General features: G+C 44.2%; 1 protein-coding gene across 1 annotated transcript in view; it reads right to left on the bottom strand.

Moving 5' to 3' along the window:
- Window positions 1-10,501, bottom strand: part of CD164 (CD164 molecule) — a 29,564-nt gene extending 19,063 nt beyond the window's left edge. The window contains exon 1 of the mRNA XM_063443526.1: window positions 10,289-10,501. Within this exon, the coding sequence (XP_063299596.1) occupies window positions 10,289-10,349 (61 nt within the window). The 5' untranslated portion in view covers window positions 10,350-10,501. The remainder of the gene's footprint in view (window positions 1-10,288) is intronic.
- Window positions 10,502-25,055: the final 14,554 nt, after the last annotated feature.

The raw sequence follows: 25,055 nt of genomic DNA, 5'->3' as shown, positions 1-25,055 counted from the left end.
GTCCTGCACCTTTACTAGATCCTTTATGTGTGTGCAGCCCCTCTGGGTCCATTCCCTATGTGCCAGGGTGTCATTGATCACGGTTAAGCTAGATAGTGGCGTCGCTGGCGACCACGGTGTCAGGGATGTTAGGGCGTCTTTAACCTTGTCCCACGTCCTTAACAAGGTTTTTGTTGTTTGTAGCATGTTGGGTTGTATCGGCCTCATCTGCTTGGGCACCCAAAGTAGCTGTCTAAGTGTTGTTCCCTGTATCCAGTGGTCCTCTATATCTATCCATTGCGGGGAGGAGCCTCCTGAGTGCATTTCCACCACTGGTGCCAGTAGTGACGCCTGGTAGTAGGTCCTAACGTTGGGGAGTGCCAGTCCCCCTTCTTGGGTTGGCCTGTAGAGGAATTTTGCCGCCACTCTCACTTTCTTGTTGGCCCAGATGAATTTTGAGATCAGTGTCTGAGTCTTGTGTAAGTAGGAGGTTGGTACATCTATCTGCAGCGTCCGAAAGAGATACTGTAGCCTGGGGAGGAGAGACATTTTAACTGCTGCCATTCTCCCCAACCAGGAGAGGTGTTTGTCTCCCCATCCGTTCAGTCTGGTTTCTAGTTCCCTGTATAGGGTCTCGTAGTTAGCCTTGAATAGGCCACCCATCGACTTAGTCAATTTAATTCCCAGAAATGTGACAGTCTGTCCTCCAGTCTAGCTCAAACTTTCCCTGCAGCACTTGCATTATGTCATTGGGTATCCCTATCCCTAGGGCCTGGGTCTTTGTCACGTTCAGTTTGTAATACAAACTATCCCCGTATTCCCTTATTACATTTAGAAGGTTTGGCATGGAGACCAGCGGTTGGGTCAGGGTCAGCAATACGTCGTCCGCAAACAGATTAGCCTTATATTCCCTCTTCCCTATGGTCACCCCATGAATAGATTTGTGCTGTCTGATCCTGGCTGCTAGTGGTTCCAATGCCATGACGTATAGCAGGGGTGAGAGAGGGCACCCCTGCCTCGTCCCGTTGGAAATGCTAAAGGGTTCAGATAGGAAACCTGCGTTGAGTACCTGTGCGGTTGGAGCGTTATACAGTGCCTTGACCGCTGACCTGAACCTTTCCGGCATGCCAAATTTGGTCATAACCGTTTCCAGGAATGTCCAGTGCAGGCGGTCAAAGGCTTTCTCCGCATCTAGGGACATGATCAGTCCTCCCCCTTTGTGTAGTTTGGGCAAGCTGTGTAGTATATCCAGTACTTTGCGTGTGTTTTCCGCCCCCTGTCTCCCTGACACAAACCCGACCTGGTCGTTGTGAATTAGCTCTGGGAGGATGGTGCTCAGTCTGATTGCGAAAAGTTTGGCGAATATCTTCACGTCCGTATTGAGCAGGGATATGGGTCTGAAGTTTTGGGGGTATACGGGTGGTTTCCCTGGTTTCGGCAGTGTAATGATATGTGCTAGCAACGTATCTCGTGGTAGGGTCTGTGTGCTGGTCGCCTCTGTATATGAGTGCGAGATGGGGCACCAGAATGTGTTGGAATTGTATATAATAGGTGTTGTCCAGCCCATCCAAACCTGGGGCTTTGCCCTTCGGCAGGTTTTTTATCACAGAGTGGAGTTCCTCTCTGGTTATGGGCTTAATGAGGTCATCGGCCTGTTGTGGTGTGAGTGTCGGTAGATCTATCTTATCCAAGTATGAATTGATGTGTTCCTGTGTGGGCTGAAATGTGGATTTGTTTGTGTTCAAATTGTACAGGGTGGCATAATATGCTGCAAATTCGTCGCAGATATCTTTAGGGATCATTTTCTTTTCTCCCGATGGGGTCATAAGGTATGCTATTTTTTGGTTCGCCCTTTGTTCTTGCAGCCTCCTAGCTAAGAGTTTGCTAGCTTTGTTCCCCTGTGTGTATTGTCTTGCTTTTAGTCTCTGGAGCATATAGGCCGTTTGCTCTAGTGCTTGTTGGTGTAACTTGTGTGTGGTGGAAATTTGCCTTTTTAATTCAGGGGTCGGTGATAGTTGGTTGCGAGTGTTCAATTGGTGGAGTTCTTTCCTCCATTGGGTGGTTTGGGCCGTGGCCTGTTTTCGCAGGAATGCCGCTCGCTTTATAAATATCCCCCTAATCACTGCTTTGTGGGCAGCCCATATTGTGTTCTGGGGCATCCCTGCGGTGGTGTTCTCCTGAAAGTATTAATTTAGAGCCTCCTCCACTTCTCTTTTAAATGTGGGGTCTGTGATCAAGGAAGCATTCAGTCTCCAAGGGCTTCGCTGTTTATAGTCGTATTGGTCCCTGACTATCAGTAACTGGGGCATGGTCTGTCCAGGTAATCTGGCCTATGTCGCAACTTGATATTTGGTTCAGTCCCTGACCCTGCATGAGAATCCCATCTATTCTTGAGTATGTATTATGGACTTGCGAGAAGTGCGTGTATGCTTTCTCTGAGGTATTAGTGATTCTCCACATATCGTAGTAGTGGTGTATACTAAGGAGTTTCTGTATCTGTTTGCACTGCCTGTTCAGTATTTTATATCTCGGGCTATGTCCTGAAATGTTTGTGTCTAGTTTCGGGTCCCAGACATGGTTAAAGTCCCCACAGATTATGGATATCCCTTCCTGTAGAGTTTGCAGTTTTTGGAGTACATGGCTCAGGAACTGACTCTGTTTCGTGTTGGGGGAGTAAACACTCATTGTATAATTCATGTTATTAATAGTACATTTTACAATTATATAGCTCCCGTTTTCGTCCACCTCTGTAGAAATCAAGGTAAACGCTACTTTCCCAGATATCAGTATGGACGTCCCTTTAGATTTGGTAGAGGACGTCGCATGGAATTGGTCCTGGACGGCGGAATGTAGTTATCGGTTTTGTAATGCGTCTCTTGGAGACAAACGATGTCTGCATCTAGTCTTTGGAGTTCCCTATGTAGCTGATGTCGTTTGACCGGCAGATTTACCCTCTAACGTTTAAAGAGGAAATTTTCATGGGGGTTTATACCCTGTTTATTGAAGGTTATGTCAATAGGTGAGTTCCAGCACGGGGGGTTCGCTCGCCCCAGCAGCATCAAGTCGAGCGACCTTCCCCTAAAAGAGGGTTGGGTGTGGGCATATCTCGCTCAGTGTTACTTACCTTTACAGCTACACTGTGAGCAGAATGGAGCTGACAGGGGAGCTGCACGGAGGTGAAGGGAGCTGACCGTAGCTGCTGTAAAGGTAAGTAACAGCTTGTTCCGGGCCCCCCCACTGGACCACCAGGGATTCACATAGCCCCCCTCCCTGGCCAGGCAACAAGCAGGGAGGGGGACGACAAAAAAAACAATTAAATAACAAAAATAATACAAATATTAAAATAAAATAATATTTAACCCCTTAAGGACCAAACTTCTGGAATAAAAAAAAATCATGACATGTCACACATGTCATGTGTCCTTAAGGGGTTAAATTAAAAAAATTATATAATAAAAATGCCCTTACCTCACCCAGTTTACACACACTACATTCATTATATACACACACTGTAAATAAATATTCAATTAATGTAATTTTATTGGGATCTAATTTTATTTAGAAATTTACCAGTAGCTGCTGCTTTTCCCACCCTAGGCTTATACTCGAGTCAATAGTTTTTTTGTGGTAAAATTAGGGGTCTCTGTTTATACTCGAGTATATACGGTATGTAAAATGGATATACACACACACATACACCTTCTATTGCGGCCATGTGATCATATGGCCCTTGAGAGCTGGAGCTGCTGCAGGGGGACTGCTGGGCTCTCAGGCAGCCCCCCACCCCCCGACCGGGATCGCTGGTCCAAGTAAGTGTAGGATGGCAGAACGGTGGAAGGACAGCTTGGCAATGCTGCCTTCCGGTGTTTATGTCCACCCTTTCAAGTACGGCATAGTACGCCCCCTGTCCTTAAGGGGTTCAATCACAGCTTGACAAAGGCACCAGGCCACCATGGCGACTAGGAATTTTGTCCTGGCACCTGGGCATGTCATTCCATTCAGCACCCGAGGTGACTGGCTAATTGGAAGTGGAGGCAGGTAGGTGGCCGGGCAAGGAAAACAGAGATGGCGAGTAACTAAAATCTTCTTGCTCTGCTCCTTTGCATGCCCTGCTGTCATGCCAGGAAGCGAAATGACATCACGCTGGCCCTGGCATTACTGACAGGATCCACTCCAGCTCTTCCAAAAGTAGGGAGATTGGGTAGAGAAATTAAAATAAAAAATAATTTGTAAGTGTGTGAGAAAATGTGTGAGTGTTGCAGGATCAGTGTGTGCCAAATCAATCAGTGTGTTTAGGTGATAGGTCAAACTTTTAGCTCCCCCCCAAGCCGATGTTGCTGTGGCTGGCCCCACCTCCATGGCTGAGATCAAAAATATATAAAAGTATCTCATATTTTTCAATGCAGGGATGAGAGAGGTCTTTCCATGCCTGAATTGTCCTTCAAATGATAGGAACACTTTGAGCACCATAACCACTACAGCCTGCTGTAGCAGTTATGGCATCAGAAGTACCCTTGTACTATCCTACGGCAATCAACCCTTTTTGGTATGGTTTGACAACTTGCCAGGGTCCCATTGGGCTACTTCCAGTCTTTTTTTTTTAGGAGAAACTGGTTATAGAGTTAAGCTTTGCCATGCAGTGTGAGCTAATTGGTTGAGAGCAGGAGCCAAGAGTACTATACATAATCAATGAGTACAGCCATGTCGAGCTCTGTAAAGCTAATCAGACTCATCTGCAGAATTAGACTAGGAATAGGGGCTTTGGAAGCAGGTGCCCAGGGGAACCTAAGCAAATTTTCAAACAGTTTGTAGTGGCTGTAGTTATGGAGCGTTTCTTTAACCCCTTAATGACACATGACATGTGTGACATGTCATGATTCCCTTTTATTCCAGAAGTTTGGTCCTTAAGGGGTTAAAAGGATTGCTACAATCTTTGAAAATAATATTTATAGTTTGCCTCATTGTGTAGAAATAAAAATCAGTGTGTTGTTCTAGGTGTTATTTTGGTAAGAACATACGCAAAATCATTTTTGTCCTATTCTCATTTTAAATACGGTACAGAGGTTACACTAACCAAATTCATATTTTTCAAGAATTAACATCTGCGGATATGAGTCACATATGCTCACTGCTGAAATTTAACCTGGCTAGCATTACCAATTATGCCTCATCTCTAATTACTATGCATTGCACATTCAGTTTAACCCTCCTGTTGTAAATCAGATGGATCACTAAAGCACCTAGCTGTAAAGTAGTTTGTTCATTTCACCAACACAGAAAATCTATGGGCTGAGGCATAAAATAGTCTTCCTTGTTAAAAATATTACTGTACATGTTATTTGGAAATAGAAAAGGGTCTGCCTTAGCACAGCATCAAGGACACAAATCTGTAATATTGCCAGAGAATGACACTGCAATTTTGTACCAAGAGCTCTTACAATTGGCTATCTGCCTTGCTGATTTAAGAGAAAGTATTTCCCTTGTGTTCATTTACTAAGAGTGTAGATATAAAAATTTTATTTTCTATGATGTTTTTAACAAATGATTTTCATGCAAACACCACAGAAGCATCCATTCAATAGTAAACAAGACACAAACTGAATGTTTGTGTCACATGAAGAATGCAAATACTAGGCATAATCCAGCTTTTGTTACACCTCAAACTGGCATAGCCTTGGTAAGAGGCGAAAATATCACCTCAGTGTCAAATACTCATGTGTCATCCTAATTGAAAAGGGAATTTTGCAAATTACTGATTGTTGTTACTATGGGAAAAGTGAAGACTATGGTAGACCAAGTCCACCTTTTATCTACTGCAACAGTAACATATCTAATCGTTTTGGAGATTTATTGTGATAAATCCAATTTTACTTTATGTTTTTCTTACATTAGACTGGATCAATTTAAAGAAGAATTGTAACTAGTGAAATTTTCATACAACTGCGTAGCTAGTAAAAAGTAAGCTGTTGGTTGTGCTATCAATGTATTTAACGAGCCGATTTGTTTTAACATACTCTGCGAGGCATACCATTTAAAATCAAACTTACGGTAACCCTGCAGTGCCATACACGTATACAATGATGCTGAAGAAACCCTTGAGTGTGGATAAGCTCGTATGGCATTTCATTGCTGATGCCTGAGACATTATGAGACTTCAAAGATGGCCACTACATGGAAGTGCAGTGGAGGTAAGCATGTCGTCGCCACCCCCTCTTTCTTTTCCATACTTGCCTCCACTGCTTTGTTGACTGGGTTGGGGGAACAAGGAACTGACACTTTCAGAGAAGTGACAGGTCATCTATAGCTCTCCCTTTGCCAAGTGAGGTGCCTATTACAATAGAAAGCAGATTTCCAGTTCTTAAAGAATTCACATAATGCTTTGTAAGCCTTAAAGCAGAACTGTCACCGTCTGCGAACTTTGTTGAATTTCAAAAGATCTCTGATGGTGACACGAAGGACCACTTCACACCATAAGTCTCTACTCATAGAAATTGATACTTATTAAATACTCTAAAACACCCCATGGCAGTCAAACAGCCAGAGTCGATTACATCTTGCTTAAGTGTGCCTGCCTTCTTCTGCGCGCATATATTATATCTCTTCTCAGACATCACACAAGCGCTTACTCTGAACATTGCACAGTGTGTGCTCACAGAGTGATAGCTTCAAAGAATTCTAAATGAGACGCCTTCATTACTTAAAGTGGCACTGTCATGGCCGAATCCCTTTTTTTTTTTTTTAACCCACCTCCCGACTCCACTACATCTAATTGACCCCTAAGCCCCCCCATATTACCTATTTTTAATCTTTATTTTCTGCCCCATCTATATTCAGGGCGCTGCCATCTTAATGTGGGTAGATGAAGTCACTGTGGGACATGTCACCTGCCCACACTAGATAGCACTGAGATTCCCGCACACGCCCAGTGAAACACTTGGGCATGCAAACGGGAATTGCATCTATTCATTCAGACATCAAATGGTAAGTTTAATTTTTCTATACAGGTTAGTTATTTTATTCCCCCCTCACTATTTTTTAGGGTGAGGGGGGTAGGTAGGGGGTATTTTTTTATTTGGGTGGGTGACTAGGGGCTTGGGGATTAGGGAGTTATCTACTAAGCGGCTACAAGATGCAGCCACAGCAATGAATGGGATCGGAGTTTCATTCATTCGAATGAAATTCCGATACAGACAAAGTCCCGAATTGCGTTCTAACAGGAATGGAGAAACTGTTAGAACGCAAGTCGGCAGTTTTGCCGGCGTCCTGTCTAAGTGACAGGAAGCATCGCGGGAACAGGGAGGAAAGGCAAGGATTGTGGGAAAATTGCTGTGACCACCGGAAACGAAGCACACTTTGCTCCTCTGCTGGTCACGGCGTAGGAAACCTCCATAAGAGAAATAGTCCCTACTATCTTCTTTTTTTTTTATATATTTTATTAATTTTAGAATAGCATATTAAATGTTTCCAATATATTGCAATTAAGTGTAAGATGTGAGCATATTGACATCGTAGTGGGTATAAAATTAATGTGTGTAACAGTAGAAATCAATAACAAATAACATAGTATAGGGCAGTCTCTGCTGTTTTCATGTTGTCACTTTTTGGTTGTTAGAGGACCATAAGGAGCTGTGTCCAGTGGCAGAGTCCTGAGGACCATTGTTGCATGATGTGTCACAAATGGGGTTTCTATAACTCCTTCTGTCTCTGTGTGGTCTCCGTTACTTGTCGGATCTGGATCTTGCAGCCTTGGGCAGTGGAGTCATCTTTTTAATCATGATGTTGGCTGGCACGCTGTGTCGGCGTTTGTTAACGCTCTCTGAGTCCCCTGGGGTTTTGGTGGGAGGTGGGGTGCTTTGCTGTGGAATCTTTGTCAGGCCGGCCCTTTGTAGAAAGAGCTCTAGGTCGTCCCCCGAGGTGAGTGTGCAGCTCTCTCCCTTAATTTCCGTGAGGAGGGACCCCTCCATGCCCCAGTGATACCCGATATTGGCGTCTCTTAGCTTCCTGGCTATAGGTGCCAGTTGTCTCTTTTCCGTGAGGATGGAGAATGGAGTATCTTGTGGCCTTCAAATGATACTGTCCCCATTTCTCTGGATTTTGTGAGTATGGTAGATCTCACGGAGATGTCTCGGGTCAGCACGATTACGTCTCTGGGTGCCGAGTCGGGTGCCGCCGCAGACTTCCGCACTCTGAATGCCGAAGTGATCTGTGGTAGGTCGGGGTTGTCGGCAATGCCCATGGCTGTCAGGAGGCTGTGGGCGTAGGACAAGAGCTGCATGTTGTCAACTTTTTCGGGGATGCCTCTGAGGCGTAGGTTTTTCCGCCTGTGTCTGACCTCCATTGTGGTGAGTGTGCGTGTCATTTGCTTTACCTGTGAGGTAAGCTCTAGTATGTCTCGGCCTGCGGTGTATATTCTTTCATCCCTGGAGGTTTCTCTCGTTTCTAGGGTGTTGACTTTCTGTCGTACCTCTTCCACCTCTGTCTGCATTTTCTGGAGGTCTCCCCTCCATATCTGCCTCATCTCTACCAGAAGCCGTTTTATGTCGCCTCTTGTGGCAGGTACCTCAACTTCCTCCGATTCCGTGGCAAAGGATCTAGGAGAAGGCATTGAGTCTTCCTCTTCCAGGGAGGCTTCAGATGCCTCGGGTGTGCAGCAGGCCTCAGGCGCCATCTTAGGTCCCTGTGAGTTCACAGGCCTCTCGAAAGCCAGTCTGATGTCAGGCTGTTGGGGCTTGGCACCTCTTATTTTTCTTCCCCATTGTCTCTGCTTTGGGGGGGGGGGGGTCTGTCTCTCGGGGAAATTTCCACGCCCCCCCTCCCCCTACTATCTTCTTAAGTTTTAATGAAAACAAGAGCAGATAGGAAGAAAAGATCCTGAGAGAGGGAGAGAAGAGGAATCGATTGGGAAAAGGTAAGTTCGGCATGACAGTGCCGCTTTAAGGAAAGCCATCCTTCAATCAAAATTACAACAGTAACAAAGTTCTTCAACTGTTGTGGCACAGGATTCTACCAAAAACCTTCATTAGACTCTTCAGAGTGTTAGAGTTACCATAACAATGACAGTGCTGCTGCAGTAACCAACCGATTGTGAGTAATCTCGTGGGGTCTGATAACTAGAACATGTTAGATCCAGTCATCAGGAACCTACAAAAATAACATTTGAACACAATTTTTGGGTCCCAACAAATATGTTTATTTAGCACAGAAAGCAGTACTTAAACAAACACCAGTTGTGTACAGAATGACTACCCTATAAGGGTGTCAAAAACATAAAATACATTACAAACATGTTGATAATTTATTTTATTTTTTAAAGTATAACATCTTTAAATGATCCCAAAGTTAGTGTACTTTCACAAGTGTCACTAGCAAGCAGTCCCCTCCCTCAAACAGGAACCTCTCATCCTGGCCTGTGGGTGTAATCACCTTATTAACATCATTAACATGTCTTTTTAATAAGTAGGTTGTCAGTCCAGTTCCAATCATCACACTGGATAAGTGAAACTGTTGTATAATTACCAGTAGCCATACAAAACAAAAAAATATATATTCACAGCTGGTTTACAGTTGTGCACTCATACAGAGAGCGCAGATCTGTTTAGGACTGAGATCCTTCCTGCGGTTTGTGTCTAGCATGAACATGATAGTCAGAAGTGACAGACAGTCCAGAACGGGTACTTGTGGCTGTCTCTCTGAGGGCTGTTTCTTAGCTGCAGTGGTTTTTGCAAATTGTTACAAGTCAATCTCATCAGTGACATTGTATGCAGGCTACACTTTTGCACGTTACACCAGAACCCTTTACAATTATTCAAAGTAGTTATGGTGTTTCATGGTGATGTCTATAATATACGACCTAAGAAAAAAAAGTTACCCCGTCTTCCTCCCTATCACAAACAGCAAGATGTACTATATAGATATGGGTCATTCACCACTAAATAGGACTCAGTAACCATCTCCACAAACCGCTCAAGACTTACGATACAGAATGAGTGACGTTTTGTACTAACACGTCATGTCAGTTATTACCTCTTAAGACTCCTATGACGTGGATAGCAAACAGAAGCACTGTCACAAAACTGAGTACTGCCCGGAGACCTGGTCAGCATCAAACTGAGTGAGTGCCGAGCACTGCGGTGAGTGCAGGGCTGAGGGGGCACTCGGGGTAGTTTGTCAGGGGGTGAGCGCAGGGCTGAGGGGGCACTCGGGGTAGTTTGTCAGGGGGTGAGCGCAGGGCTGAGGGGGCACTCGGGGTAGTTTGTCAGGGGGTGAGTGCAGGGCTGAGGGGGAGTTTGGTAACAGGAGATCTCCTTACCCGCAGACAGGACAGCGGTTATGCCGATGACAAGCAGCAGGAAGGCGATCTGTCCCTTCATGGCGGAGGCTCCGGTCTGTGCTGGGCTGTTGGTGGGGTGCAGGTGTCACCTGATGGCGCGTGCACTCCGCCTGTCACTTGTCCACCGCCTGGCTCGCGCTCAGCTATCTCTCCCGCAGCCTGGAGAATCTCACGTGACAGCCGACGGACAAAACTGGCAACCAACTGCTGCGGAATGGGCGTGGCAACCTGGGCTGTACCAACTGTAGAAAAAATGGGGGCGATGACGAAGGGGTATACTTTGAAGCGCGTAATGCTGATATGATTATCCGCTCCGCTGGACGAGCAGATTCCAGAAATCCTTCCTGTTATTTACTGCGTTACATATATTCCAAACTGAACAATCAGAGCTTAAAGTTTCAACCCACCCCAGCGTTCCGTGGTACGGTCCGTGGTGACGTTGCTGTGCACGTGGCACTAGAAGGTGGAGAGCTGACTTACACATTTCTCGTGCAGTGATTGCCCATTCTGATTGGCTGTTGGGTAGCGAGTGCTTCGTTTTGAGGGCGGGGTTTCCAGTGAGTCAGGTGACCAGCCCTAAGCGGAGGAGTGATTACTGTGCTGGGTTGGAAATTCCTCGAGCTCGGCGGTTCCCACCCCGTGGCACGCGTACCCCCAATAATCCCGGTAATGGCGGCGGTGCAGCGTCACTGCAGGTAACCTGGCTGAAGGTCCATCGGGTGGCCGTGTACTCAGGGCCGCCCGATGGGAATGTGCCTTGAGGGGCCCCTTGTAATGTGCAAGGAAGGGCTGGGAGGAACCTGCCGCGCGGGAGGGAGAGCCGCAAGCATTAAGTGCCTGCCCCCACCCGCCCACAATATCTGAAAGCCGTCCCACTTGCCATATAAGCCCCGCCTCCGCGAACATAACTCCGCCCACATTCCCCTTTAACACCGCCTATGCCAAGATAACACCGCCCAACTACTACCTTAACTTCGCCCACAATCACGTAACCCCGCCTCCATAACTCCCAACACCTCCAGCCAGCAGAGCCTCCTGCTCCTAAAAGGTATGAAACGGATGGTGGCTAAATGTTTCACTTGTATGTGTGTGTTTTGGGTGACTGTATGTATGTACTGTTTGTATATCTGTTATGTGTGTCAGTGTGCTTTGTATCTGTATGTCTGTGCAACTGTATGTGTGTCAGTGTTTGCATCTTTGTGTCTGTGTATTAGCATGTGTGTCAGTGTTTGCCTGTACAACTGTGTGTGTGTGTGTGTGTGTATATATTTATGTAACAAAACATAAATGAAGATGTAGCACTAGATACATGTATAGGAGTTGTACCAGAGAGTATTCGTATAGGTGACAATTCCACAAAGAATCCCAGAGTGTACCTATAATTATAGAAATCTCTGATAGTGCATAGGCGTGCGCACGGGGTGTGCCTGGGCACACCCTAATCCCCGCGGCACGCGCTATGTATTGATGATACCGGAGAAACTGACGGAAGCAAAGCACATAGAGATGGACACAGGTTTCTTCAGGAAGGAAGAGATTCTTTATTGGATCACCGATCGGGACTCAGAGGGACTAGTGTCACCAAAATACAGCAAGTTCTGAGCCCCGGACAATAGTGCAGGCTCCTTATATAGGCATATAACTCCTCCCATATTAAGCTCCACCCGCACATTCTCTTGACCAATCAATACAAATAAGAATTAACTTCCTGCTTGACCGCATGGCCTGTCCAGCACAATGGAGGAGGGGAATACTACATCCTGTATTCTCGCACATGCTCCGTACACTACTGATCGTATCTTGCCTCGTGCAACCAACTGATCGATACGTCAGCATATGCACGTACACATGCCACGTGGTAATCTCGGCCTACTAAATTTATTTTTACCGAGATTCCACCACATTGAGACCGGCAGGGGAGATCTCAGGATCTCCCCTGCTGGCTCATGCAGAGCCGGCGCTATCCGAGCGCCGGCTCTGCTCTCAGCCTCCCCTCACCGGCTCACAGGCATGGAGGGAGGCAGGAGAGGACCGGCGGAGCTCTTGCCAGCAGCTCCGCCGGGTTCCTCTCGCAAGATCTGAGCGTTGCCGCGGCAACGCTCAGATCTCGCGTGAGTGAACTCTAGCCCTGCGGGGCTAGAGTTCACTCTCCACTGGACCACCAGGGATGGATGGCAGCCGCAGGATCCCCCCTCCCAGGCATAAGGTAAGAAGGGAGGGGGGATAACTGATCTGTCCCCACCTCCACTGGACCACCAGGGAAAGCAGCAAGGAAGGATCCCCCCTCCCTACATAAAGTAAGAAGGGAGGGGGGATATTAAGTAATGTACCCCCACCTCCACCCCCCACAATCACCCACACACATACACAGCACCTACATACATACACAGCACCCACACACACATACAGCACCCATAGACATACACAGCACACACATACACAGCACCCACAGACATACACAGCACACACACACATACAGCACCCACACACATACAGCACCCACACACATACAGCACCCACACACATACAGCACCTACACACATACAGCACCCACACACATACAGCACCCACACACATACAGCACCCACAGACATACACATCACCCACACACATACACAGCACCAACACACATACACAGCACCAACACACAGAGCACCCTCACAAACACACAGCACTCTCACACTCATTACACAAACAGCACCCTCACAAACACAAACAGGACCCTAACACACACACAGCACACTACCAGTACCCTCACACACAAACAGCACCCTCACACACAGTACATTTACAGCACCCTCACAAGTGCAAACACACACAAACAGCACCCTGACACACAGTACATTCACAGCACACTCACAAGCACGCACACACAAACACCCTCACCCACATAGTACACTACCAGCACCCTCACACACACATCACACTAACAGCACCCTCACACAGCACACACACAGCTTTGTGTGTGTGTGTGTGTGTGTATATATATCTATATATATATATATATATATATATATATACGCCGCGTGTGCTTGTGCTTTAGGGTGCACACCCTAATGCAATGGGCTGCGCACGCCTATTAGTGTGATAATGTATGTACTTTATGATTTTATGTTACTAAATAGTCAATACACTCACATTCTCCTGAGCTTAACACCTAAGCTCAGGGATAAACGCTAGTAGGTCCGTAGAGGCGACCTTCCCCTTCTTTGGATTATGCAGTCTTCTACCGTCTCTTCTATACCTTGAACAAAATGTATATATGGTGCAATATTGCGGATTACAAAATATTTGTGCACACTTGAATTAATATGTACTCACAAACGTAGAGCCTCTCCGTTCGGCTCTGTCACAGCACTGAGTGTAGTATAGGGACTACACGCCCATAAGCAGGAACCAACAGCCCAAAATAAGTAAAATTGTATAAAATATACACTTAATTAAATTAAAAGTGAAAAACAAATAAAATTAATACTTAAAATGTCTCTATAGGGCATATGGTCTTCACTGGAGCTTCCCCAGAACGCGTTTCACCGTAGTTCCAACGGCTTCCTCAGCTGGGTCCAAAATTATTCTCCATTTCCCTGGAGTCCTGCTTATGTACCTCTTCCTCATGCTGCTCTAATTTTCACCTGTTCTTTCGCTGATTACTCAGTGGTAACAGCTGATTGTGAATGTGTTCCAAGCCTCCTTCTCATGTTTACTTCAGCATGTGACGTAATACTAAACAGTCCCACGTGTCCTAATTGTCCAATGAGATATCACTATTCTCGTGAGGTGAAAATTAGAGCAGCATGAGGAAGAGGTATATAAGCAGGACTCCAGGGAAATGGAGGATCATTTTGGACCCAGCTGAGGAAGCCGTTGGAACTACGGTGAAACGCGTTCTGGGGAAGCTCCAGTGAAGACCATATGCTCTATAGAGACATTTTATGTATTAATTTTATTTGTTTTTCACTTTTAATTTAATAAAGTGTATATTTTATACAATTTTACTTATTTTGGGCTGTTGGTTCCTGCTTATGGGCGTGTAGTCCCTATACTACACTCAGTGCTGTGACAGAGCCGAACGGAGAGGCTCTACGTTTGTGAGTACATATTAATTCAAGTGTGCACAAATATTTTGTAATCCGCAATATTGCACCATATATACATTTTGTTCAAGGTATAGAAGAGACGGTAGAAGACTGCATAATCCAAAGAAGGGGAAGGTCGCCTCTACGGACCTACTAGCGTTTATCCCTGAGCTTAGGTGTTAAGCTCAGGAGAATGTGAGTGTATTGACTATTTAGTAACATAAAATCATAAAGTACATACATTATCACACTATCAGAGATTTCTATAATTATAGGTACACTCTGGGATTCTTTGTGGAATTGTCACCTATACGAATACTCTCTGGTACAACTCCTATACATGTATGTAGCGCTACATCTTCATTTATGTTTTTTTGGATTATATGTTGATGTAAATAAGAAAGATTACATTTAGGTGTTATAGCTGCTCTGTTGGTAATTGTTCCATATTGGATTGGATTTTTTGGAATTTTTTGAATTTTAGCGCCAGTATATACTCTCTATCCCAGTGTATATTTATGTGTCTGTATGTGTGTCATTGTTTCTGTCTTGGTCTCTGCATGTGTGGTAGTGTTTGTAGCTTTACATCTATATATCAGGGTTGCGCAAATTGTATTGTCCGGCGCTGGGCAGACTGTTATTTTTTTCTTTTACCCCTGCTGCGGGCTAGCAGCAGAGTTAAAGGTTTTGTTTCTTTTTTACCTAGGATCCAGGTCTCCCGCACAGCTGCAGGGGACTTGGATCCTCTTTCAAGGCACAGGCGGCTCTCTAAATAGGCGATGTAGGCGGCCGCCTAAGGTCTCGCGCTGACCCGGGCCTCGCGGCCGCCTAATTCACCTTAGAGCAGAGTGATTTGTCGGGTCCTCAGTCCATGGACTTGATATCAGGAGGAGGCCCAGCGGCTTGCCCTGTGTGCCGCCGCGTGCAAGGCCCCTCCAGTCTGCCCTGTGAGGGAGAGAGCTAGCGCCTCCAGTCTGCAGCTCTGCCCGGTGTGAGCTGCAGACTGTGCAGTATCTTGCGATCTCTAGCCAATCAGAACGTTGCTGCAGGTTACCATGGCAACGCTCTGACTTCTGGAAATTTCAAGACAATGCACACTGTGCAGCTCACACCCGGCACAGCTGCAGACTGGAGAGACAGTCCACCGGACCACTAGGGAGTGTGACAGCCAACAAGACCACCAGGGAAAAACCAAGATATTTCTAACACTCCTTACACACTCTGTCACCAGTCAGCCCCTCCCTCCCTCACTCTGCCACCAGACACCCCCTCACTCTGTCACCAGTCACTCCCTCCATCATTGTACCACCCCTCCCCCTGTCACCAGTCACTCCCTCCATCATTGTACCACCCCTCCCCCTGTCACCAGTCACCCCCTCCCTCACTCTGCCACCTACTCCCTCCCACACTCTGCCACTTGTCACCCCCTCTGCAAACATAGATTCAGTTATTATACTATGTAGTTGCAATTAGACTGAAAATTAGATACAGTAAATTCTAGTAAAAAATATGCAATTGTTGTACTTGAATTAGCTACTAAAAAATTAAATAAAAAGAAAAATGTGATTGCTACGGAGGAATATCTATTAATTTATATATTCTATTATTAAGTAAACGGATGTAATAGTTGTAGGCAGGGAGCTTTCCTTTATGCATCTGATTGCTGGATATTATCCTGCTATACGCTACAATATCCATTTGGTGCCGATCTTGGTATTACCAGCTATCACCCCACTAAGACAAAATCTTGGCACAGACGTGTGCATAGATTTATACCCGCTACATTGGTGATACGCTTTACCTTGATCCTGGAGGATTTAGAAATACCATAAGGCAGCACAAGCTGTCGACTTAGGGTGCACCGGCCCGGAGGGGGGGGGGGTTTGCTAGGAAGGAGTGACCGGCAGGAAGTGGGTGCACAGCGCTCCCTCCTGTCGGGCACTCTGTGTAGCGTGGCCGCTCAGAGCAGCACGCACCGCCGTACAGGAACTTCTGATTCCTGTACCACGGTCCGCTCGGCCACGCTACACAAAAAGGTAGGAGACACACCGACCGGGGACAGAGGGGGGAGAGAGAGGGGCACTAAGGGGGAGGGAGAAGGGAAAACTATGGGGGGTCAAAGGAACCCTATGGGAGTGGGGGAAAGAATGCTATAGGACAGGGGAGGTGGTGAAAGAATGCTATGGGAAAGGGAAGGTGGGGTAGGAATACTATGGGATGGGGGAAAGAACGCTATGGGACAGGGGAGGAGAGGGAAAAAACGCTATGGGACAGGGGAGGAGATGGAAAGAATGCTATGAGACAGGGGAGGGTGGAGAGAACACTATGGCGGAGCGGGGAAAGAACACTATGGGGGAGGTAGAGGAAGAACACTATGGGACAGGGGTAGGGGGGAAAGAATGCTATGGGACAGGGGAAGGGGAAAAAGAATGCTATGGGACAGGGGATGGGGGGAGAATGCTATGGGACAGGGTAAGGTGGAAAGAACACTATGGGGGAGGGGGAAATAACACTATGAGGGAGGTAGAGGAAGAACACTATGGGACAGGGCTGGCACAATTTTGTAGGTATAATGTTAAGAATAAGGTATAAACAAACAGCAGAATTGTCCTGTCTAGTGCTGCATCAGGTTATGTCATAGGTAAAGTACCGTAGTTAGGGAGTGCTAGGCATACGTATTAGAGGTAGTGAGGTGATATAGTAGACAGTGTAGGGTCTTTGTGTCTAGGGTGGCTTCTAGTTTGAGTTGTGCTCAGCATTAAGAGGGTTACGACTGGGTATGTTTTAGTTATCAATAATAGTAGGTCTGGGTGGGGAGGAGGTCTGGGTTTAAAAAGACCGGACAACTCCATAAGGAAATAAGACAACAGGTCAAAAGCAAATATAAAATTGACAGCATTACTGTGGCCCTGAATGTGTCAAAGTGGTAGGCCATGCTCCATTGCAAGTCCTCTTTCATCCTATGCCCAATACTGGGAAACTGTAGGACCATGTTGGAGGGCTGATGTCCCTTCTCCTTGTTGTCCGGCTTAATAGATGTTGCAGGACTCCTTGAGGAAAGTCACTGTGGTGGATGGCAAGGCCCAAGCTAGCTGTGGATTCTCCTTGACCTCCCGTTTAGCTTGGAGGTTGGCTATGAAACTTGATAGGAGTTAGGAAACAATCCCCTGCACCGCTGCCTTCCCTTTTCCCTAGCCCGGACCTTAGCAGGAGCTGTTCCTCATTGTCCACAGGTCCGTTTGCACCGGTTATCAGGGGCGCAATCTTTCCAGAGCACTGGTTCGTGGCGAGCCCTGAGGGCTGGTGGATGATTGGTCGGACTTCAAAACCCCTGCCCTGAAGGGGGTTTAGAAGCCTGAGCTGCGGGCCGCTGTGGCGGACCTGTCATAGTGGAAGTCAGGGTCGATCCGGAGCCAGAATGCTTGGCAGATGTCTCCAACTCTCCATGTCAAGTCTCCCTGTGTCTCTTGACTTCGTAAGAGCTGCACCTCGTTGGCCATCTTAGCTCTATCTCGTGGCCTTCTGTAGGACTGTAGTGTTGGCTATTGGTGCCTGGCTATCTTTCCCAGTGGGGACCAGGATATACCTGCTGGTCCAGAGGTGGGGGTAGGGGGGGGGACAGGGCTGAGTGCCAATATGATTTTGACAGACTGTACTAACCAAGCCAGGAGGGCGGCCGTCCCTTCCCACTGCAGGTCCGTAGTCTGCTAGGCCTCAGCGTCTCAGTGGGAGTGTACCATTCGGGCTCTTAGGTGGCAGACCACTAAGTGAGTACGCTGTATCGTGAGATAGGTCTGTTCAGCAGGTTTATAGCTTAAAACGGCAGGATTTTGCTCATTTTGTGCAGGAGCTCCTGTGATACACGTCCAGCCATCTTGAACGTCAGCCTGCCCCCCCCACCACCCCCCCTTCACTGAGTGCTGCGCATAGCCCACTTCACTAAAACACAAAACAAAAAATCAGGCTTTGTGTAAACTGGAAAAAAATTACTGTATCCTCTATGGAATAGTAGTTCCTTCCTACTGAGAGAAGGGACTGGTGCAGACCGCCAAGTGTAAAGGAAAACTTTACTTTTTTATCGATTTTTTTTTTTTTTATTATTATTATTATTATTATTTATCTGTGTAATGCATTAAAAGTACAGATTCATTTTTACCAGATAGTTTCGGTTTAACTGTAGCTCACAACATACAGTTTTTGTTTCTACAAGATTACAGGAGTTGGCTGGCTCAGAGAAATCTGCGGCTATGTCACTATAAAGATTTCTCTAACATACAATTGTGAACAGGCTGCAGGCCAGCCCCTACATAGCCTTAAGTTGTCTATGCTCGATATATACAGTTCAGTTGGGTACTTACTTCGTCCGATCCTGCCCCCTAGCATGACTGGCAGCCCGGTAGCTGCGAAAAGTGGCCGATCTCCAGGCTCAGGGTGAGGCCTCTACGTAGCCCCGTTAACCCTCCCTTGGACCGGTGAGGGTTATCCCAGTCCCCGCTGGGAAAGCCTGTCCTAGTGTCCTACTAAAGAAAGCCTTGGTGGTCTGCATACCTTGTGGTGTATCTAAGATGGCAGCTGCGCTTGAGCTCCCACTTCATCAAGCAGACCAAGTGTGACATGGATGGAGGAAATCCTTCTCTGCTAGATTTGATACGCTATGCGAGCATCGCATCTGCAGCCTCACTAATACTCCAATTATGGCGATGGCTTGGCCCTGGGAGCCCAGATTGAGTCACGTCTGACCCATCGCCCACATACGAACTCTGTGGTTGTCGGAGTTCGTTTAGGCCTATGATGCTGCTACCAGGAGTAGGAGGATCCGTGGACATCGGGTGTTGGATCGCATTCTGGCCCTGACTTGGAGACCCATGAACTTGGGGCATTGCAGCTGGGTTCCAACTGCCCAGCCAATAATCTGCCAGGGCAGTCATGTAAGGAAGGGACTAGAGGCACAGCCATGAGTGAAGCTGGAGTGGACTTTACATCATGGCATAGGCTGACTATCTACCCATGTCTTAATATGTCCACTTTTCTACAGCTAGTATTTACCCTATAGGCACTCAGACCACTTCAGCTAATTGAAGTTGTATGGGTGCAGTTATTGAAAAACTGCAATAATTACATTGCAGGGTTAAATCCACCTCTAGAGGCTGTCTAACAGACAGCCACTAGAGGCGCTTGCACGTTGTTAAGTGACTTTTGGTCACCTGATGCTGGACATCCTCATGCTCTGCATGAGGACATCCAGTGTCAGCTAAAACACCATAGGAAAGCATTGATTCATTGCTGTCAAATGGGGTAGTACTAATGTGAGCGCTGCATTTACCTCATTTGCCCATTAGGTCCCTGATGGCCCTGATTAGGTCAACTGACGTGGGGACGGAGCCTGACCCAGTGAGGAGGTACATCGTCACTGGATTCAGGTAAGTGACAGAAGGGTTTCTGCACTGTGAGGGGGGCACACGAGCAAGGGGCATTATAGGGTACTATAGTTCTAGGAATACTTTGTATTCCTAGCCACTATAGTTTCCCTTTAAGCATGTTCTTACCCTCAGGCAGGATCCGCACTATAGCTTTTGTAATTATTATACACAAGCTTGGTTTTAACTTGTGGATATTTAATATGTAATTTCTACTTTGTTTATCTGTATAAATCAAAGACATATTCTACTGCCAGTCTCTTAGCTATATTGCTCTATCACTGCATGCCTTTTGTGATTTATCATTTTCTTTTATTGAAAAAAAAAAAAGAGGCTTGCAACAATGGTTACAATGTCTTTTTATATGATAATCTGACATTGTTCGCGCTGCAAATGTCACTGTTTCATTAAAGGAATGTTTGTTATATATTTGCCTCAATAAAAAGTGATTGACAAAAAAAGAAAAATAAACATAACCATTGTCATTTTATTATGATATAATAATGCAGGCTGCCAGTGACATCATACACCGGTACCTTCCTCTGCTCCTTCAAGTACCATTAGATGCATAGAATGAATCCTCCCCCACTGGCAAGGGTTAATAAACTATGGGGTAGGCTTTTAACATTAGGATGAACTACACAATTGACACCAGGATTGAAAAATGTTTATTTATTTATTTATTACTGGTATTTATAAAGCGCCAACAGATTCCGCAGCGCTGTACAATTAGTGGAGAACGTACAATATACACAGACAAAGAGGTAGAGAGAGCCCTGCCTGTAAGCTCATATCTAGTCATTGGATATTGGATTTTATACAAAGTGCTTAGCTAGATGGCCCATGAGCTTACAATCTAAAGGATACAATAGGGATTTGAAACGAGGTAGCAGGGGAAGTTTGAAGGTGATGGTTGAAATAGTTAACAGAAAGAAGCAGCAATTGGTAAAATACAGAGGGAATGAAGAGGTAATTGAGTGAGAATCACAATTACCTACTAACACAGGTTAGTAGCAAAGTAAAAGATGAGGACAATTACAAGTGAAAATTCAAAGGAGACGGAGATGGCCAACAAAATGATAAGGGGAGATTGAAGAATATTGCCATTTGGAAATAGTGGGCCTCTCATATTGGGTAGGAGAGGGATTGTGACAATGAGGTGGGACATGGATACTGATGGGAGTTCCAGAGATTACAAATACTACTCAGTGGAGAGGGCCGTTGTCACTGGGACAGAGAACTACAGACATGTATATATAAATTAAAATATATACATTTATTTAGGACAATCCACCGTGTCTAGGCCTCCCAACTTAAGTAAGGACTTTCCTTCCATCCCACTTTTGTGGACACCAGGAATTTGTCCCCAGAACGTGTAGCTTAAGTGAATCATTGGACATATTCTCTCTATGCTTAAGGCAAAAGGACCACGCAGACCGTATTGAAAAAGTTATTCTTCATAATAGTTTATTGTTATTTTTCAGTGTTCTGAGCTAGTAAAAAATAATCTCCCTGTGCCCAGCACTCCAGACACATGCTTATTATTCTACTTGCAGTGCTGCCTATAAAGTTATCTTCATCATAATAGTTAATTGTTCTTTTTCCATTAGTAAAGTCCCCACCATGGAACTTATTAATCTCTTTTAAAACATACGTATAGGGCCATTCATTAAAGTGCAAATTAAAAGTGAATTTGAAATTTAAGATCAAAATAGACAAACAAAAAAAAATGATCTTCTCTAAGTCAGCTATGCCTTCACTTAAAGGGACACTATAGTCACTAGAACAACTACAGCTTATTGTTTGTTCTGGTGAGTAGAATCATTACCTTCAGGCTTTTTGCTGTAAACACTGTCTTTTCAGAGAAAATGCAGTGTTTACATTACAGCCTAGTGATAACTTTACTGGCCAATCCTCAGATGGCTGTTAGAGATCCTTCCTGGGTCATGGCTGGCTAAAATGCATCCAAACATTGTGTCTCCTCCCTCTGCATGCAGACACTGAACATTTCTCATAGAGATTCATTGATTCCATTCATCTCTATGAGGAGATGCTGATTGGCCAGGGATGTGTTTGAATAATGCTGGTTCTGCCCCTGATCTGCCTCCTTGTCAGTCTCAGCCAATCCTATGGGGAAGCATTGTGATTGGATCAGGCTACCACTTCTGATGATGTCAGCAGATAGCTTATTTTTTCTGAGGCAAACAGCATGCAGAGTAACAGCTTCAGGCTTGACTACAGTAAGATTTTGCTATATTTATGGAGGCATGGGGGGCTAGATAGTGGTTTTAACACTATAGGGTCAGGAATACATGTTTGTGTTCCTGACCCTATAGTGATCCTTTATGCTTAAAACATGGGTCTTAAATTTAAAATTTATTCATAATTCTCTCTTTATCAAATAATCCTGATTGTGTAATTGTGGGTTATTAACTAAATCTGAAATGAAGAGAATTAAATCAAGCAGAGTAAGAAAATCTTTCCATATGTGTTATTTTAGCCTTAGGTTTACAATTTGGATTTAATTCATTAAAATGCAGAGTTTAGTGAGTAGCCTCGGTTGACTGAGTTCTTTGCTAATCTTAGAATAGTATCTTGGCATAAAATTTGAGTATTGTTTAACCCCTTAAGGACCGGACTTTTTTTGCGATGTTGTACATTTGCGACCAGGCATCTTTTTTACACTTTTGTGGTGTTTGTGTTTAGCTGTAATTTTCCGCTCTCTCATTTACTGTTCCCATACAAATTATATATTGTTTTTTTCAGGACAAAAGGGGCTTTCTTTACATACCATTATTTATATAATCTCATGTAATTTAATTTTAAAAAAATGAAAAAATATGATGAAAAATTGAAAAAAATACACGTTTTTTGAATTTTATGTGAAAAATCTTTTACTCATCTACAAAAGCGAATGAAAAAAACTGCTAACACTTTGCTGAACACAAATATTAGTGTTTAAAAACGGGAAAATGTATAACAACAATTATATCATCAGTAAAAGTGCTGTTTGTGTGTGAAAAATGCAAAAAAAGTCACTTTCACTGACAATATCATCGCTGTGATATGTTTTACTGTTTTGAATCACTAATATTTGTGTTCAGCGAAGTCTCCCGAGTAAAACAGTACCCCCCATGTACAGGGTTTAGGGTGTCGTAGAACGTTACAGGGTAAAATACAGTGACAGCAAATTAAATTCTCTGGACTTTCGGCCTGGGTTGGCAGGCAGGTCCCTTAAATTGCAATCAATAAAATAACTTAATTATGTAAAAATATTACATAAATACGCACGTAGAATTTAAATATATATGCATATTTATATATTTGAAGTCTACGTGTATATTTATATAATTATTTATGTAATTTTGTATATGGACATATGAATAGTTCGCATTCTTTTTATTTATTTATATAGATATATATACAATTTCATTCTAAGTGTATTTTGATATAAATATATATATATTAATATCAAAATACAGTTAGAATAAAATTTCGTATAGATATATAATTTTTTTAAATTTTTATTATTATTTTACATTTTTAAAATTTAATTTAAATTATTTATTATTCGTATTTTATAATAATATATATATATACAATATATATAGTTATTATATATATTATATATATACGTGTGTAAATTAATTATAAGTGTATTTTTATATTAATATATGTACATATTAATATAAAAATACACTTAGCATGACATTATATATATGATATATAGACATATATTATATAGGTATAATATATGTCTATATATCATATATATACACATATATAATAATATTTTATTTTTTTTATTAACTATAACTTTAAATTTTTTTTTGATTTTACACTGATTTTACACTGGCAGGGAGACTGCCTGTCAGCACAGACAGTCCCCATGCAGGCAGAGACTAGGACACCTATTGTGACCAAGTGGTCGCCCTGTTGGGCGATCACATGGCCACAGGGGTCCTAAACCGCCATGGGGAGACTGTCTGGGCTGCAGGCAGTCTCCCCACACCGGGAGCACCGCCGATCGCCGCCGGGGGAACGACGGCGATCGGGTAAGTACATTGGGCGGTTAGGACGGTTCAGGACCGTCACCGGTCGGCAACGCAAAAATGCCGATGACGGTCCTGAACCGTCCTCCGTCCTTAAAGGGTTAAATAAGTTTATATTGTTATTGAAGACTTATGTGCTATGCAAGAAAACTGCAAAGTGGTTATAATGAAAATAATTCCTACAATAATTCTCTTGTTTTAACTTTTTTTTTAATGTAATTGGTTGCCAAGCATAACAGAGTTTATATGCCATAAAAAAAAATAATTGTTGTCAAGAGAAAAATGAATTTTACAACACAGCCTAAAGTAACTAATCTTTGACTGTAGCTTAGTTTGAAAAAGTTTCTAAATTAGGCTTATCCAGTTCAGAACAGGCTAAATTTAGCAATTCAGTTTTTCCTTCTATAACACCATTTGAAATATTTTCAAATAGTGTCTCCGTAATTGCTTATTGTATTACAAATCACAGCAGCGACTTTGGACCAGTCTTCATGGTTTGTGGGTAGATAGGACATATCCCTGGATAGGATGTGTTCTGATTCAGAGTGGCAGAACACTTTATTTTGCATCACTGGTCTATAGCATGTAAACAGCAAGAACTGCTTATCTTTTGGTACTGGGTATCAACAACCATGGCATGGCGTTTTCCTCACATGTTGGAGATGTCCAGAAGCTCCAGGTATGTACCTCAATATCTGCCCCTTAATCCACAGGTTTTGGAAATTGATCCATGATACTGTATATTAAGTATATAGAGATGGCGTTAACTTTCTATATGTTTTGTCTGAAGAGTTCGGGTCCGGCCCTTTTATACTCTTTTCTGTTACTTTTTGCATACTTCCACTCTAACTTCCATCTTTTTTTATCTCTTGTTTCTCTATCCCACTCTCCTTCCTTCCTCTCTTTTTATTCCAGGTGGAAGGTGGTTTTGCATCGCACTTGCCTTTTACATTTGTTTCATGAACTTCATCTTTCCCTTGGATTTCTTTTCCCTATATTTGCATTTGTACTTTGTATTTTTCTCTGAAAATTGTCTAGAAGTTTGAATAAAAATATTTTTTTATAATGGAATTGCCAAAGGAATTCCACTTTGTAGGCCTTTTTTCTGTGTTTTTTAATGCCCTAAAATTTGCAATTGTCAGTTCTACACAATTCCCAGTTAGCCAACAAACCTCAGTTTCCACTGGTAATAGCAGTGGCA

The sequence above is a fragment of the Pelobates fuscus genome, chromosome 2, assembly GCF_036172605.1.
Source record: "Pelobates fuscus isolate aPelFus1 chromosome 2, aPelFus1.pri, whole genome shotgun sequence".
Taxonomy (NCBI): domain Eukaryota; kingdom Metazoa; phylum Chordata; class Amphibia; order Anura; family Pelobatidae; genus Pelobates; species Pelobates fuscus.
The sequence above is the reverse complement of the archived record's forward strand: the minus strand, read 5'-3'. Positions and strand labels throughout refer to the sequence as shown.